The following is a 17,099-nucleotide window of genomic DNA, read 5'->3' as shown; positions in this document are numbered from 1 at the left end:
AATAAATTGTGCTTTCTTAACAGTGAAATGAAATTAAAATGAAGAATATTACTAGTTGTCAATCAAATTAATTTGCTCTGCTTAGTGATTTTTGAAGCATTCCTCAGAGAAACACACTTCAACCTGTAGTTCTGGTGTTTATTCTTAAACTTTCAGCCCTCAACATACACGTTTCATACTGGTTATCTTTGTTGATCACTGAAGGATAAATTTATTTTGCTAAATGCTGTTTCTCTGCCTCAAACACCAACTTACCTACCTTTCTCTCCAGTCCAATATTTTTCATGTCTTTATTTCTCTTCTGCTGGCCAGCTCAGTCTCATTTGTATTTCTCTGCACTTCAATCTACACTTTATCCCATCACTCTTCTTTAGGAAAAAAAACTTGGCTAGTGCTTTGCAGACTCTATTGAAAGACATAGGAAAGTCAAATGAAGAAATGGGTTTAGTAACTATTAATTATATTCCTTAGGAAAAGGAGGTCTCCATCACTGCCAGATAGCTGTCAAGGGGGATAACTGTTACAAACCTACAACTCCTCTAGGCCTAATTAAGACTTGAAGCAGGTAGCATAATCAATTTAAAATACTAAAGAATACAAGCAGATCACGGCTGTACAATCTCTGCAGTTTTGCATGCTGCCTTTCTCCTACTTATTCTCTAAGAAAAAAAAAAAGTGACTTCTATTACTGTCTTGTGATATTTTAGTTTTGGAAAATAGTTAAACATAGAATAGTGCTAGACTTTTCACAGCAAGACCATTTTGTTCTTTACTATATGCTCATTTATCATTGTCTATTGTTATTTGATGGCAGATGGTTATGTCTTTGTAGATTTGTTTGAACTTTTTTTTTAGTGGGACGCTTTAATTTATTATCTTTCTCCTGCTCACGTTGGGTAGTACAATAAAAATGTTCTTTGATGGCTCTTCTCTGTTTGCACAGGCTATGCTGCAAACCTAAGGCATGACTTAAAAATGTAACCTTTCTTAACTCTTGGTTGCTAATCATTGCTGTTGCATATCACACCAGTATTGAGCACACATGACCACGTTCCGCTAGGTGGCATCTGAACATTTTGTAATCCCTTCACATTTACCAGGATTCAACGAGCCCACCTTTAGCAAGGGAGCCCGGGTGGTGGACGGTGTACGGGGAAAAGCAAAAGATGTCGCCTGCATTACCCCCTATGTAAGGAAACGTGGCTGAAATGGAGAGGATACGCATAAACGCTAAAAACAATAGCGTGTAATTGCCTTTCCCCGTGAATTAGCGCAACTGCGGTACAAACTAGTAACTTGGCTGGTGACATCTAGGCAAATTAATTTTTGCATCCCACTTTCGACCCATTGCAGAGGGGCTGCGCAGTCGGTAGTCTCAGTAACCCGCTGTGCTCCGCCTGACGCCCCGGGCTGACCGACCGAGCCTCCCCGCCGGCCCCGGCCCGCGGCCGCTCTCCCTCCCGCCGCGCCCCCGCGGCCGTTTCCGTGTGGCGTTGCCTTTCCTGACGACTCCTCTCCTCCCCCGTGTACCAATGGCTCCCGCTCCCGCTGCCGCCCCTCCTGCTCACCCTCCGGCTCCCTCCGGCCGTCCCGCCGGGATCACCTCACGCAGGGAGCGGGAAGCGGGCAGGAGGGCGGTTAACGGCCGGCGCGCGGGGCGGGGCGCGCGCAGTCTCCTGGCAACGCGTGATGGCGGCGGGCGAGAGGCAATGCCGCGACTACCTGCAGCGGCACCGGATCCCCGAGCTGCTCCACCGCCTCGGCGCGCTGCTGCTCTACCACCGCCCCGGTGCGGCACCGCGCCCCGCGGGAAGGGCCGGGCAGGGCCGAGCCGGGGCCGGGCGCCCCGTCTGGGCCTGGGCTGCTGTAGGGCCTCCCCCGCCGCGAGAAGCCGGGGTGGGGATGGGGGGCCGGGGAGAAGGTGTTGTGTGGCCTTCGGACAGCAGCTGAGGGTGCCGCGGCTGTGGGCAATTTTATTTCATTGCAGAAAGGCCACGCGAGTTCCTGATCCAGGCGCTGGAAAGGGTGAAGGCTGGAAAACGGGCCGAGGAGGAGTACCCATACCTGATGGACGAGGCCAACCTGGCCGCCATGTTTGAGCTGCTGGACGTGGTAGGCCAAGGCCACATAACGCCAGCGCAGTACAGAGAAGGTGCGTCTCACCTGAACAGCAGGTCTTACTAAAGGGTTTGTACTTGTCTGCACGGAATTATTAAAATAGTTTCAAAGCTACGCATATGTATACTTTAAAAGCATCCACGCATCTGCCAATACACAACCTGGTAACTTGGAAAATTTAAAAAGTTACATATGTTTAAGTTACGTTTGTTTAAGTTATGTATATTTACCTTTTATTCTGTCTAGGCCACTTTAAGTTGTTAAATTAATCTTTCCAAGATTTGCATAGGAAATTATTTTTCGTTAACTTCAGCTCTTAAAACTTTGGGACTGAGCACTGAAGATCTGCAGTTTGGAAACGATGCGAATATCACACTGCATGTATTCAAGGAAGAAGTGTAAGTTTAATTGAAAGGTTTGGGTTTTGGTTTTTTTTTTTGGGGGGGGGGTGTAGGTATGCACAGGAGATACTTTACTGAAATTTGTTTTTTATTTACACAACTATATAATGAAAGACCTTCCTGGTCTCAGCTTAACCCCTTTACTTTGCATTGCAAGATTTGAAAAGGTCAGTTACTGCCTGGCTTGCTGTAACCTGAATCAAACTCAGCATATTCCTCCACCGTCTCAGCTCCAGGATCCTCTCACAGCAGCCTTCTCAGATTACCCACCCTCGGCTCAGACAGAGGGGTTGGCTTGGGAGCCCAGGGGGTCAAATACTTATCTAGAAATGTGAAATAGGGAAGCAGAATTGTCCCCTTGCCAGAGGCAGTGACACGCCTGTAGATGAAACAAGCTCAGAGCTGTAATAATTTCTCATGGTCAAAGTATGGTTCTAGGGGCAATTTTCTGGTAAGTGTTGCAATCTCTGAAAGGGAACCAAAACTAATCATCCTCATTGTTATGTGACTAGAATTCTTTTTTTTCTGTCTTAGGAAGAAAAAGATGCTGGAGAGCTGGGCTGCATATTAGTTTGAGCAGTAGTCTGCTACATGTATTAAAAATAGTCATCTTCCTCAATTCTTCTTATGGTTTGTCAGCTGTGGATAGCTGATTTTAAGCAGTACTCTCTTTTTATTGTCCCCCCTCCACCCCCGCTTGAGCAATCAGCTCAAATGGATAAATGACAAGAACTTGTTCATGTTTACCAGGCACTGGAGGGGTATCTTTTGAGAACTGCTTTTCTTAATGAGGTGGTTAAAAAAGAAATACAGATCTCTTTTACAACTAAGAGATAGTTTTGGAGTTTCCCCCTTCAGTTTGTAGCTTACAATAAGGGGTTGTTACTCGTTGGCTCATTACCATTGAATAAAAGGAAGAGTTGAGCTGTTTCTTAAGTTGGTTTTTGGGGTTTGTGCTGTGTTGGGTTTTTTTTTTTAAGGAACAACTTCAGCAAGTTATGATACATGCCCACAGTCAAAGAAAGGTAGCACTTCCAAGTAAAATGCCCTTTTCAACCTTATAACACAGTATTTACGCAATTTTAAAGGAGAAACTTTTTTAAAAAAGATGACTGGTACAGCAAAGATAAAAAAATTTAATTGGTTTTAATAAAGAAAACAGAAGCGACATACTCCTTCATTCCTTCCTTCTGTGTTCTGTATATACACATTTTAAAACAGAACACTCATTGTCTGGGATTTAGAGATGCAAAACATCTGTGTTTAAGTGAAGGTAGACCAGTGCATAAGGAAGAGTTACCCTATTGTACACGGGTGTATTTACACTGTAAATATTCCTTACAATGATGTTACATCACACACCACCAACAAGGCAGACATTCATTAGAGATGAAGACAGTTTTAGCTTCTAAATGCAATGACAAGATCTGTGCAGGTCAAAACCAAGTCAGGAGCATTTTGAAATTTTTTTTGAACTGTATACAATAAGGCATAAGATTAGATTAAACCAGTCATTCAGCATACAGTATTGAAAAAAAAATATAACCCAAGTCTATTACAGCATACTGGCTTTGCTTTTGTTTGAAATAAGTAATCTAGACTGAGTTATTAAACATTTCTGAAGAGTCTTTATTTTCCTGTATTCGGCCAACTTGCTCTCAAATTGAGAAGAATCTCAACATCCTGTTGAGCTAGTTTATAAACGCCAAGTTCATTTAGTGCTGCTGTTGCAGATGGCTGGTTTGGCTTTAATGTCATTTCATTTTCTGAAGCTGACTGTAGTACATCCTTCAGAAGTAAGGCAGAGCCAATATTCAGGTTCAGGATAATGCAGGCTTCTTTTATGCTAGCGGAAAAAGTTGTATGGATTAATATGAGCAGCACCCACAAGATACACTTAATTTTGTGCACGCAGTGATTAACAAAAAAACCTCCATGGACTTCTGAAAAGGATCAGAAGTGTTGCATTGAAAAGTACTCCTGTAGACCAAGGCACACACTATACTTGTTCTACTGTCTAAGCCTTTTCCATTATGTATGATGTATAAACATCAATATTTTGCCTCCCAGTGCTTAAGTTTTTCCACAAGTATTAAAAACACAGAATAGAGTTTATCACTTAATCTGTCTAGCTTTCCCTAACTACATTTTCCCCTAAGGTAATTAGAAACTTCTTATTCAGTGTATTTTAAGAGCACAGTTTAACAGACGGTTGCTAGAATCTGAACATGTTCCCTAATTAATATCATTAGGGAGCAAACAGATACCCTGTCTTTGTCATATTGTTTCTAGTTTAAATATGCTGGATAGCCATGTATCCATTATGCATTACTTTTTACGGTTCCTTTGTGCATCTGTGCCCTCTTAATTTGTATGTATGAATTAGCTTCATGAAGGTGATGTGCTCAAAATACCCCTTAAACCTGAAGATGCTACGTCAATATTCCAATTAAAAAAATGCCAACATATAATTTTGTCTTCAAGTGTTCAAGACTGAATGCCATGCTCCATATTGATTTAAAAAGATTTCTGCCCCAATTAGCCTAGGAGTTTAGCACTGGACTCTTGAGAAGACTGTGGGCTATTTAAAAAAGACTAACCACAAAGAAGGTAGCTTCTTCTCATCAATGAAAGCACCTAGACTGCTATGCAAGGCAATTCTGAGCAGGAACATAATTTAAAGTAGTCTTTCTTCTAACAATAAATAAAGTTTATTGTGTTGTAACTATATCTTCGAGTAGTTTCTTTGTCCCCGGTTTTGGAAGTCTGTGCTGCTTATATTCCTTCTATAAGTTAATTTATCTAGACATCCTGACTGCACAAAATCCCCCAGAACACATGCCACAGTCTGTTGCTATCTGAGTACATGCTGCTGAATCAAAACTTTCCTAGTGGTAAACATTGGAAGCATAAATAAGCTACATATTTTAAGTGTGGATCAAAACTAACTGGGAAAAAGTCTTGGTGATATGTAAAAAACATATTCATCTGGACATTCACCTTTGAAATACTGGTAGATCAGAAGTTTGCCTACTTACTGCTTGAAGTAGTTTTCTGGCCTCTTGCAGTAGTGTGAAAACAAAGGGAACAGGTTTCTACTCATGTCAAACTGGAGCTGTGCTGCTCCTCCTTCATTGAAATGATTTGCCATAATTATCTACAAACAGAGAAGTGCATCTGCTGTTTAGACCAGTCACCGACACCTACACTGTATTGTATAGTTCACATTTTGCTGATACCTACTTCCTGATATATGTATATATCCACTTTCTCTGCAAGCATTTGCCAGAAAATTTTGAACAGCGAGTGACAGAGCTGCTGTTCTAGTTGTAGCAAGCGGTCTCGTAGGGTCAACAACATTGGGCAAGCTGTGCTCGATAAAGACATTACTGCTTGCTCTGCTTGAGATGGTAAAGATAACCACCTGAAAGAAATTATCACACTGAAGTAATTATAATGAAATTATTCATACTACAACCACTGAAGTTAAAATTATCTTCTAAAAAAATCTTACCCATTTACAATGGTTCAGAGAGAGTTCTCTTTGCCCAATTCAAATCTAAAAGTAATCACAGTCTAATGCTATGTTTAAATTTCATTTAACATTAAAATCATGCTTTAGTTATAAATCTCTGAATATGCCATTCAAAGAAAGCCCATCTAATCTAGAAAATCACTGAGTTGTATTCCTTTTATGAAGTACTTCAGAAATTCTACTCAGGAGCAAAAACGTTCAAGAAGGGCTATGAGTCTGTGAAGACAGAACAGTCATTACAGGCCATTTTGTATTAACTCTTTAATACTACTATGAAGAAAATAATCGTTGTCCAAACTAGAGTGATCCAGAATTCTTCCCAGGATTTTTAAGATAAAGTCCCTACTAATTGTGGAACTACTTTAGAAAACATAGCATTAAAATAGTCTTGAAGTAATTGTTAAGAGAATTTTCTAAAACTTACTACCCTGTGCCACTCCAGGAACATAATTTTGCCTATTAGCTATTCCTGCCTTTATTTACCTCAATATTTTTGACAGGAAATAATATTCTAATATGGGAGGAGAGTAAACAGACAGAATGACCTCTCTTTTTTGTACAGCTTTGCAGCATCTTTGACCTCTCTGAAGACATGATCCACTTGACGAGTCAGCATGTCGTGTTTCAGGCGTTCGAGGAGGTTAATCATTTCATCAAAGACAGAACTCTCCATCGAAGCCAGCTGCCCTAGCTGTAGTTTACTGACAGTGTCACTTTCTGCGCAAACCTCCAGTTCAGCCTGCTGTAGCTGCAAGAAGAACTAGACAAACAAAACCAGATATGAATACTACAAAAAATAATCTTACCATCTGAACTTTTTGTTGGTACTTTAATAAGCAAAGTTCTAGAAAACACACTTCTGACAGTTATTAACTTAAAATTTTAAGATTTTAAAACACCTTCTTATCTTTCCTGATTTACTGAAAAACAAAACATGGTGGTTTAATCCTAGTGATGGAACTGATACAGGTTTCAGATACAACAGCAGATAGGTAATGGGAATAGATCTAGAGAAATACTAAAAAGATATTTTAAGATTGACAGCACAATGCTTAAAAAGGTCAAAATCGGGTGGGTTTTTTTTTTTTAAATGTTTGCAAAAGTAAACTAGAATCTTTAATTGTAATTTGTTTTAGAAATAGTTTTTCATTAAATCATAAATTTTCTGGGCTGATAACATCAAGAAAACAGATTAAGTTTAATGTTACATAGTGGTAACAACTTGTTGGTTTTGCTTTCAAGCAGATCAAGACGCGTAGGTAGATGCTGCTATACAACACAAAGGCTGCTGCTCTATCAAGTCAAGATTATCCTCTGCTAGAGCCACAGTTTCCTTTGACGACAAAAAGAATTTGGAAGCTGCCATCTCACACACAATACCTATTTCTACACATTTAACGTGTAACAGTTTTTTTGACCTTTTGTACCAATAACCACAGAAAAACTTAAATGCTACAGAATAGTCATGCTGCACCAGACTATTATATAGCAAAATTATTAATTCCCAATTCCCAGTTATCAGCAAGTGGCCTTTCTGAGCAACACCTAAACTGTGTTGCAACGCAGATACCCGAGCTGAATCCATTTAAGCTAACCTGCCACGGGAGTAGTTCAAGCATCGGGCACAAGCTACTGCACACACTTCAACATCAATGCTGTTAACACTGCCTCAGAGGTCTCCAAAATCAACTCACTAATTTTTTTTACAATAGAAAGCATGTAAAGGAGACTTTTTTGCCTGTTCAGATTATTCCAACCCCTACGCTCCCTTTGCATTTCCTTAGAAAGTTTATAATTAATACAGCTTACATCTCAAACAATAATCTGTCCTTATTTATACATCTTTCATTACATTTGAATTTGCATCTCATTCTATTTTTTCAGTAATTACTTCTTCTAATACACTTAGATAAACAGTTCTGAAAATGAAAAGTTTGTTATGAAACAAGCATCCAAAGTCCATTTTTAATTACATTTTAAAAAAGTAAAATAATTACTTACTACATTGTCAGCCCAGTCTGCCAACACTGTTGCTATATAGTTAACAGCATTAAGGATTGCACAGTACCGGAATCCTAAGGAAGCTCTAGTCTCTTCCTTCATTACTTGAGTTAATCGTATCCTGAAATCATCAACTAACTCCTTCTGTAGGCCCAGGAACTGTAGTTTTCTGGAAGCTGTTGGAAGATTCTTATACCTGTCTGGAAAAACATTTGATAATATGTTTTTAGGTTTTCCAACACGGAATAAAAGGTTTTCAAAAAGAAACATTACAGTCATCTTCCTACACAACCTTATGCCTGTAAGAACATCATACAGTATTTAAAACAGTATTTTAATGATTTCGGGGAAACTACTTAACGCAAAAGCTAAACATGTAAAAAAACTACATTCTTGCCCCTCCTGATTCCACTAGCATTTTGTATTCTAATACTTTAAGCAACATGTGATTATACCACACGATCCAGTGCGGTCCCTAAAGCGTATTCACACGGAGTAAGATAAAGCCATTGAATATGCAATTAAGTGTCTCCTGAAAACTTACTTGCTTTTATATTCTGTTCCAAGAAAGCAGATGTTACTTAATAACTTCTAAATTGTTACAGAGTCAAAAGGAATACTAAGATTTTTTTATTACTGCATCGTAACAAATTACGTTCTCTAAAGTATGAACTAGTTTTAATATGCTAAATATCAAATGTATTTTTAATTATTGTTTTGTAAATATGTCACTAGCTCAAGATTATTCATGCTTGAGTTAGTGTCCAAAATACAAAATGAAGAGGAAAGCTTTTATTTATATTATTAAACTGCAAACATCACAACTTTGCAACTTTTAGTCTAGAGAAAAGAAGATTGAGGGGGGATCTTGTTAATGCTTACAAATATTTAAAGGGAGGGTGCCAGGGGGATGGGAACAGGCTTTTTCCAGTGGTGCCCAGTGATAGGACAAGAGGTAACCAGCACAAACTTGAACATAGGAAGTTCCATCTTAACATGAGGAGGAACTTCTTTACTTTGAGGGTGGCAGAGCACTGGCACAGGCTGCCCAGAGAGGTGGTGGAGTCTCCCACTCTGGAGACATTCAAAACCCACCTGGACACCATCCTGTGCAACTTGCTGTAGGTGACCCTGCTCTGGCGGGTGGGTTGGACTAGATGATCTCCAGAGGTCCCTTCCAACCCTGACCATTCTGTGATTCTGTTACTACTGCTGACAATAGATATTTAGTAAAGAAATCTGTTAGCTGAAGTTTTTTTACTATTCATTACAAACAAGAGCAATGCCCATATAGTAATAATTACCTGTTATAACTAACAACAGAGTCATAAAAGTTTCAGCGCAGTCTGGGACTTTCATTTCATCTACATCAGTGATATCTTTGTATTGCGATATCCACGCAGCCTCTGATGAAAGCATAGAGTCCATTTTCTGAAGAGCAACTGAGATGCACAAAACTTGTAAATTGTTTAAGTTTTTAATAATAAAAAAAATTCTAACAAAACCCCCTCTAAAATACATAAACATGAAAGCCTTATCTCCAGTAAGTTAAATTTTACATTTTCAGGTTATAAAAACTACTGATGACTGACTTCATAAAAAAACAGCTTCAATGTATCAGCATTTGCAATGCTGTTAACAAATATGTCAGAGTTGATTGGGGTTTTTTTTTGTTTTTTAATAGTTGGCTTGCTATTTTCCAATATACGGGGTAGCGGTTTTAAACTGAAAGAAGGTAGATTTAGATCAGATATCAGGAAGAAATTCTTTACTCTGAGGGTGGTAAGACACTGGAACAGGTTGCCCAGAGAAGCTGTGGATACCACATCCCTGGAGGTGTTCAAGGCCAGGCTGGATGGGGCTTGGAGCAACCCATTCTTGGGGAAGGTGTCCCTGCCCGTGGCAGAGGGGTTGGAACTCGATGATCTTTGAGGTCCCTTCCAACCTAAACCATTCTATGATTCTATGATACTTACTCTTTATTGCTCAAAACTTAATACCCTTCCCCTATTTCAATTTCAAGTTCATCCTTGTCTGCACACACATAAACAGAACACTTGTCTAAAAATAAGCCTACTGAATTCCATACAGCTTAGCAGCAAGACTCCTACGTACTACAGAATCACTATTAAGAGTCTAAACAATTTTTAGTCAAAAAAATCACAGAGTATAAAAATGTCTTATGTTGTCACCCTGTCCAAGTGAGTTATCGTATTTGAGAAGGCTATTTGTGTAAGTATACACATACTTTCTAATTGTGTGATATAGAGGCCAACAAAATCCAACGGAAGCCTTACATTTTTTTTCCACCGTTAGCCACCTTTGGAAGCAGGATTCTTCTGACAGAATATGCATGCAACTGGGAAAGCTGCTGAGATAACCATGAACGCTGTATAACTCTCTCTCAAATAGAAGTACTTCATCCACAAGGTGACAAAAGAGTGTATCATCATACAACAGGCATGGAATATCAGCAGCCAGCTTCTCCAAGATCAACATTACTAGAGCACGAGAGAATTCAAGCTTTTGAAAGAAAAAAGCGAATAAAATATCAGAGATAGGAAATATTAATGTGTGCAAACATGTACATAACAAACTGCTACTAGAATGAGTTAAGTTTCACCACATACTTAGTGAAATCAGTGGAAGTGGGCTTGTACAAATAACTATCAGGAATTTACTTACATATTCATATATATAATACCATGAAAGTGCTTACCCCAGCATTCACTGAAGATCCTGCCTTGTCCAGTATTGGCTGGATTTTGTCATCAAGGAACTTCGCATGATTTCCAATCCACATAAGTACTTGTGTTAAATACCACTCAGGCTTATTTAAAAAAGAAAAGAAAATATTAAATGCGTCCAAACAACATTTATTCAAGTGCTACTAATATTTTGAGACAAACTTCTAAAAATACCAGTCTCTTCCCCTGCCTTCTCTTGATCTCACATCACACAAATCTTCCACTGTGTTTTACGTAGCTTTGTTTTTCCATAAAAGCAGTATCAGAGAAGTATTTCTGGATTTTAATTGTCTTAAATGCACTAATTATTCTGTTTCTTCTCAAGCAAAAGCTCCCCCTTCTCTACTGAAGTCCTGCTCATGAGGTCCTCTTTTCTGCTTCTCATACTTCCTCCCGTTCTTCCATGTGGTCTTTGCTTCTTGGCACAGCAAAAATGATGCACTCCCAAGAAAACTCTTCCCAGTAGCTCCATTCTTATTGTCATTGTATGCAACCACAACCCACACTGGAAGCGAGGAGTCTATCACTTTCTCATTTCACATTACAATGCCTTTAAGCTTTTTCACTTTCCACACCTTCTTTCAATGGTAGTCCAAGCGGAAGCAGCTTCTGTCCTTCTCACTCCCAATAGCCAAAGAACCTTCTGTTGAACTGCACTCACATTCTCCATATTTTGTGTGTCTGTTTCTCATTTCAATATTGATTTTCACTTGTCTACTGAATTGTATAATTGCATCACTTTTTTTTTTTTTTTTTTTTGGACACTCCCTCCCCAGCTTGCCAAGTTCGTTGTGAATGAACTCTGAGCCTGTCCTCTGAAATACCTGTAATCCCTTCCAGGCTGATGTCTTTCAAATATTTCACATGGGTATTTTCTTTATTCCATTATCCAAGTTATTATTAAAAACAAAAACAAAACAACACAAATTTGAGCGAGGCCCTGCTGGAATATCTTTCTGATCCGACATTTTATTACCTGTAAACTTTTCTTCACAAGTTTTTTAGGAAAATAGTTGTTCACACATTTCATCTCTTGAACATAATTTTCCTGTTTGCTTATGAAATAATTTTGTTTGTGTCTAAAAGAAATCTCTTCCCTACTAATATACATCACATTATTTTAAAAAGCACTGTAGTAGCAGCTGTCAAGATTGCAAATATATTTACATTTACCCAAGATTGTCAACACAAGCACACAGACTTGTGCAACTAAACTGTTACAAAACAACTCTCAAACTCTGCTCCAGGTGTATTACAGCAGCATTAACACATTGAAACCTGTTCCAGTGATAATTCTCAGATAAAAATCCTCAGTCTTTGAAGACTGAGTCAGTTTCCAACTGGTAAACTGGACATCCCTTGTTGTATGCCCATTAAAAAATGTAACCTAGAAAACTAATTCTATAACAATACCTTTAGATTAAAAACATTTAATATACTAAACAGCAGAATCCAACACTTTCAGTTACATGATGGTAGCAAAACACAATGCCAAAAATCAAAGTCACAGCTTTGTACAGCCTTTGAGCTCAACCAATAAGGAACAGTGCAAAACCATTTGCAAGGAGACAGAGGAAATTAATCAAAGCTTCTGAAATTATGGGAGTCAGTCTAAGATTGTAGTAACGCTTTCTAAAGGATCTGGACAAGGGAGTAAAATCACCTGGCCCAGAGAAAACGCTTATGCCTCTGAAAGGTCTCTAAGTGCTGTCTTGCTGTCTGTCCACACTTAGGTAAGCACAAGAACTGCACCATTTTGACGAATCTTAATTTCAGAAAGGAAAGTGTTAAAGCTATACAATTTATATACAACAATCTATCTGTTGCTTTAAAAAAAAAAAAAAAAAAAAAATCAAACTGCTTTCTCCCATACCTTGTTTAAAACATTGGTTTGTTTATTTCCAGTGAAATGATACTTGAATCTTTTCTGAAGAGGATTCAGCATGATCTGTATCGGAAGGATAATGGGTGGTGATGGGGGTAAAGAGTACTTTTCTGGCAATTGTTTAGGTTTAGTTAACAGTTCATCTCTAAGTTTGACAGTCAAGGACAAATTTAAGTGTTGAATTCTCCCAACATCATCATTTCAATAGAATGGGTTTATAAAAATGAACATTTTTTAGTTCTACCTCATTGGATGGAAGGCAGTATTATGCAATCAATACAAATTCCTCAAATATGAAGGATACTCAAAATATTTCCATTTATATAATACAACTCAGGATGCTAAAGATTATTTATTCAATGACAATACAAGTCACTTCAGTCAGTTTGATTCAGGAAACTCTTATCATTAAAAAAAGAACACAGAAAACCACCATTATCAGAACCAAACAAAGGGGCTGTCCAAGAGACACACTTATTCATATTTGTTAAAGGAGAATAAAAGACTCATGAGATTAATAAACGCAATACATGATTTCCCATTTTCACTTAACTGATTTCAGTGACCCAGTCTGCCAGAATAAAAATGTTAACAACTCAGAGCTGCTCCACGATAAAAAAAAAAAATAAATAAATAAGGCAGGCACAACCACTCCAGGAAAAATTGCTTGGTTGAGCTTTAGCTGTGATTTAATTCACAAAAAAAAAAAAAAAAAAAAAAGGAACAGGATGAGCAGCAGCACCTTCTGATTAACCTCAAAGGCAGACTACTATCGCTGCACAATGAAAATCCTTCTGTAGACTCCCCTTTTTGCAAAGTCTCCTTCCAAGACGTGTATCGTTAGCTTTCCCTCTTTTCCTTCTGGGATGAGACATATCAAAGTGATAAAGGCTGATTTCAAATAAGGCTAGGAAAGGAAAAGTTTTAACTGTGTAAAATAAAATATTTATCACCATTTTTTTTATTAACATGGGTAATCTTGCTTCGGCATATAAGGCCTGATCCCCAAAAAACCTGAACTATCAGCTACCATGAGATCAGTAGAGCTGATGACTTGGAGTTACAAAGTTGCTACCGCCAAAAAGGACAACTTTGGCACCTGGCATTTTCTAAACAACAACAACAACAACAAAATTCTAACATTAATACAAAGTAACATAAATTCAAATTATCTTCTGTCTTTAGGGAGGACAAAATTTTAAATAATTCTCCTTGAGAATGTGCATCTCCGACATTTATTATTCTTACTAAAATATACCACAACTATTTAAAAGGATACGAGGTCTGCAATTTCAGAAGCTGACAAAACAACATCTCCAAATTGTTGTATACATCAGGAGCACTGGCTGGTGCCGCAAGACCAAATGCCTGAGACTGTGGTGGCCCCACAAATGGCCAGCGGAGCTGGGTTAGTACCTCTTCAAAGTCACTGTAACACAAAATAAGCACTTTAACACAAACTTACAGTACCATGAAAAGATGAGGGAGTGACAGTACAACTCTTACCTCGACAATTTGTCCTTAAGAATTTTATGCCAGAATTTAACAGTGGACCTCACAAAGGCAAGAAGATGAGAACAAGATGACTCCTGAAGTTTAATATCCAGTTCTGCCATGAATGCTAGAGTACTGGCTGCCTCTGGCACATTGTTGGTCATCAGATATTGCTGAATGCTATCACTATAAAATACAAGAAAAGTCAAAGGCCAAAAATTCATTAAAAATAACAGAAAAGAATCATTTGCATATTGAAAAATGAAGATAAAACTTTCTCAAATCTAAAAAATGTTAATGATGACAGATTGGATTATCAGTGTCAGAACACACACGCAGTACTCAGACTTTACCTTAACTCTTCTATTCGTGAAATCCATTTAAGATAGGCCAGGTGTCGTTCAATCTCTTCTACTTGACTAATCAGTACATCGAGATCCTCCATCCATGGCTGAGCTTTCAGCAAGTGGCTATTGATTGAATCAGATAGAAGAGCTTCTTCCTCTAGAAGCTGACTCAGAGACTTTTTAGAATCTTCTGCATTTTTTAAGGCATTCTGAATTCTTTTCGGGACTTCTGATGAAACTGTAAGTACCTACATTCACAGAGAAGTATTAAGTCTGACATAAAACCACTGCACTATGTAGAGCAGTACCATTTGAGAGTTAAGTATATTTAACTAAATTAAAGCAATGTATTAATGAGTCATACAGCATATTCAGAAATGGGAAAAAAAAAAAAAGCTTACCTGTTCTTCTAACTGCTTTTTATTTTCCGATAGCTTATCAATAAGGTTGTCTAGCTTCCTCAGAGAATCATAGTCATTTCCAACTTCTCTTTCCACAAATTCAGAAACATAGTATGGGATATCACAATGATCTAGATCTCTAGTGACTTCTTTCTTTCTAACAGCAACAGTTGCCATGATTTCTTTCTCTGCAATACTGATTATACAATTTCTAATTAGTCACCACTGAGACAGCACAAACAACTATTGATCTACTGATGACACAAAACTCCATGAAAAGCAGTTCAATTTAAATTGAAACTTAAATAAGACATTCAATAAATACACTACTTTAAGTGAGACAATTTGCTGGCATAAGTCTTAGCTGAGATATAACAAAACCTTGCTTACACATCCAACTGGTGATTTATCACACATTAATTACTGAAGAGAAATATGCCTGTTAATTTCTTCCTTCTGCAAAAGTGTCAGTTTTATTAAAAACAGTTCAATATATATATATGTAGCTTCTACATATGTAATACAGAAAACTCAACGGAAAATACTGGAAAAATACTTTTGTAAAATACAAAGGAAGATAACAATATTCTGCTTTCCCTTTTCACACAGTTTAGGATGTTCCAGAGATATCAACTGATGACTAACACATTACTAGCAAAGTATCCACTCTTGGAAAGATTTGTAAAGTAAAAGCATCGCTGAAATGTTTATAAGAAAACCCACACAGAAGAGGCACTTGCTGATCCACAAATGGGGCAGCAGCCAGAAAAAAACAGAGCTGAAATTGAGAGCATGATCATGTACAGTGCAGCAAAAGAAGGCAGCAATGACCAACGTCTGGCTAGTTCAATTCTTGACTTTTTAATATCACTTTCAGAACAGTATCTAAAAATGAAATTCATACACTTTATCTGCTGCAAGCTTTAATTAAGCGAAAACGCCTATTGAACAGGCAACAGGAAAGAGTGAGAAAACGGTGCAACCGATCAGCCAAAGTTGGAGAAGCAATAGAGAGCGCACCCGGAAGAACAAACTGTGACACCACATGTGCTACTGAGGAAGAATCGAATAGACAACACAGTAGTTACAAGCACCGTGCTGTTTGCAGCAATGGAAACAATGCCGCAGAAGACTACTAACCAAGCGGTGCTCTTTTATTACTGGAGGACAGGATCGGGATACAGGAGGAGGAACAGGACACTGGGGAGCATCCTCCAACTACCTCCCTGCCCAAGCACGCAGCTCTGCACCCACCTTCGCCAGAGGGACGGGCCGCTTCAAGGAGCGTTGGGAGGCTCTGCGGGCCCCGGGGAGGCTCGGGGCGAGGGCCCCTGCCGCCCAGGCCAGGTGACCAAGCAGCCCCTTTCACCGCCAGCCGTTAACGCCTCGGAGAGCCCTTCTTCCCCGGCTCCGGGCTCTGCCCCGAGGCGCCGCTTTCCCTCGCAGGCTGGACGGCGCCCAGCGAGCGGGTACGGGCAGCGGAGCTCGCAGCGGGCCCGTCGAGGCAGAACCAAGACTCCCCCCCGGCCGACCGCTACTCGCTGGAGGGACCACCGCTGGGTCACGTCCCCGCCGGTCCCCTCAGCGCCCTCCCCGCAGCCCCGGGAAGCCGCCGGCCCGGCCCAGTCCCGCTAACAGAAGGGCGGCTGACAGGACGGCGACACCTTCATCCGCCACAGCCCCGCCCCTGCCGCGTCAGCAGCCCGCAACCCCGCGGGTCACGTGGGCGCAGCACTGGGGGCGCAGGGCGCATGCGCACTGCCCACGCCCGTCCCTTCGCCCGGGTGAGGCGCCCCGGCGGGCGGGGCCCTCCGCCCGCAGCGCGCATGTGCCATGGCGGTACCTCGCTGCCGGGGGCGGGCGGCAGCACTAGCGCCGTGACCGCCCGGTGTGTCGGCCCCAACACCGCCCCGGGTGGGCCGGCGGAAGGCCGAGCTCAGCTGGGCTCAAGGAGCAGCTGATTTTCGTGGAAAGCGCAGCCCCCCTGGTTCAGGAGCCTCAACCGCTTCGCGCTTCTCGCGCCGCCGCCTCTCCTGAGGTACCGCACGGGCGGGAGGAGCCTTCCAGCCGCCACGGCACGCACCGGCCGTCACCGCTTTCTGTTTACACGATTTTAGCAACGCAAGCTTTTTGTTTGGGTTAGAAAGAGGCTTAAAAATGCCTTTTTAGA

The 17,099-nt window shown here is 40.1% G+C and overlaps 2 protein-coding genes across 2 annotated transcripts; one reads left to right on the top strand and one right to left on the bottom strand.

The window, feature by feature from the left end:
* Positions 1-1,689: 1,689 nt before the first annotated feature.
* Positions 1,690-3,090, top strand: EFCAB10 (EF-hand calcium binding domain 10; the record flags this gene model as incomplete). The annotated part of the gene is made up of 4 exons (XM_082483106.1): positions 1,690-1,789; positions 1,988-2,152; positions 2,432-2,516; positions 3,054-3,090. The coding sequence occupies 4 exons, from the start codon at positions 1,690-1,692 to the stop codon at positions 3,088-3,090; spliced, it is 387 nt and encodes a 128-aa protein (XP_082339232.1).
* Positions 3,091-3,630: 540 nt separating this feature from the next.
* On the bottom strand, positions 3,631-16,203 carry RINT1 (RAD50 interactor 1). The gene is made up of 14 exons (XM_082493727.1): positions 16,184-16,203; positions 14,930-15,125; positions 14,535-14,776; positions 14,194-14,367; positions 13,967-14,116; positions 12,676-12,832; positions 10,775-10,885; positions 10,353-10,578; positions 9,360-9,497; positions 8,056-8,255; positions 6,600-6,814; positions 5,763-5,943; positions 5,558-5,676; positions 3,631-4,365 (listed from the first exon to the last, which is right to left on the bottom strand). Exons 2-14 carry the CDS (start codon positions 15,104-15,106, stop codon positions 4,149-4,151), a joined length of 2,307 nt encoding a protein of 768 aa, XP_082349853.1. The 5' UTR covers positions 15,107-15,125; positions 16,184-16,203; the 3' UTR covers positions 3,631-4,148.
* Positions 16,204-17,099: the final 896 nt, after the last annotated feature.

The sequence above is a fragment of the Vanellus vanellus genome, assembly GCF_965231255.1.
Source record: "Vanellus vanellus genome assembly, chromosome: 1".
NCBI lineage: Eukaryota > Metazoa > Chordata > Aves > Charadriiformes > Charadriidae > Vanellus > Vanellus vanellus.
This window is presented reverse-complemented; position numbering and strand designations above follow the sequence as displayed.

Coding starts and splice junctions, on each gene's coding strand:
- RINT1 (XM_082493727.1), bottom strand. CDS start 15,106: ATGGCAACTGTTGCTGTTAGAAAGAAAGAAGTCACTAGAGATCTAGAT. Junction 10,886..12,675: donor AAACCAATGTTTTAAACAAG/GTATGGGAGAAA, acceptor TTTTTAAATAAG/CCTGAGTGGTATTTAACACA. Junction 4,366..5,557: donor CCAGAAAACTACTTCAAGCA/GTAAGTAGGCAA, acceptor TTTTTCCGCTAG/CATAAAAGAAGCCTGCATTA.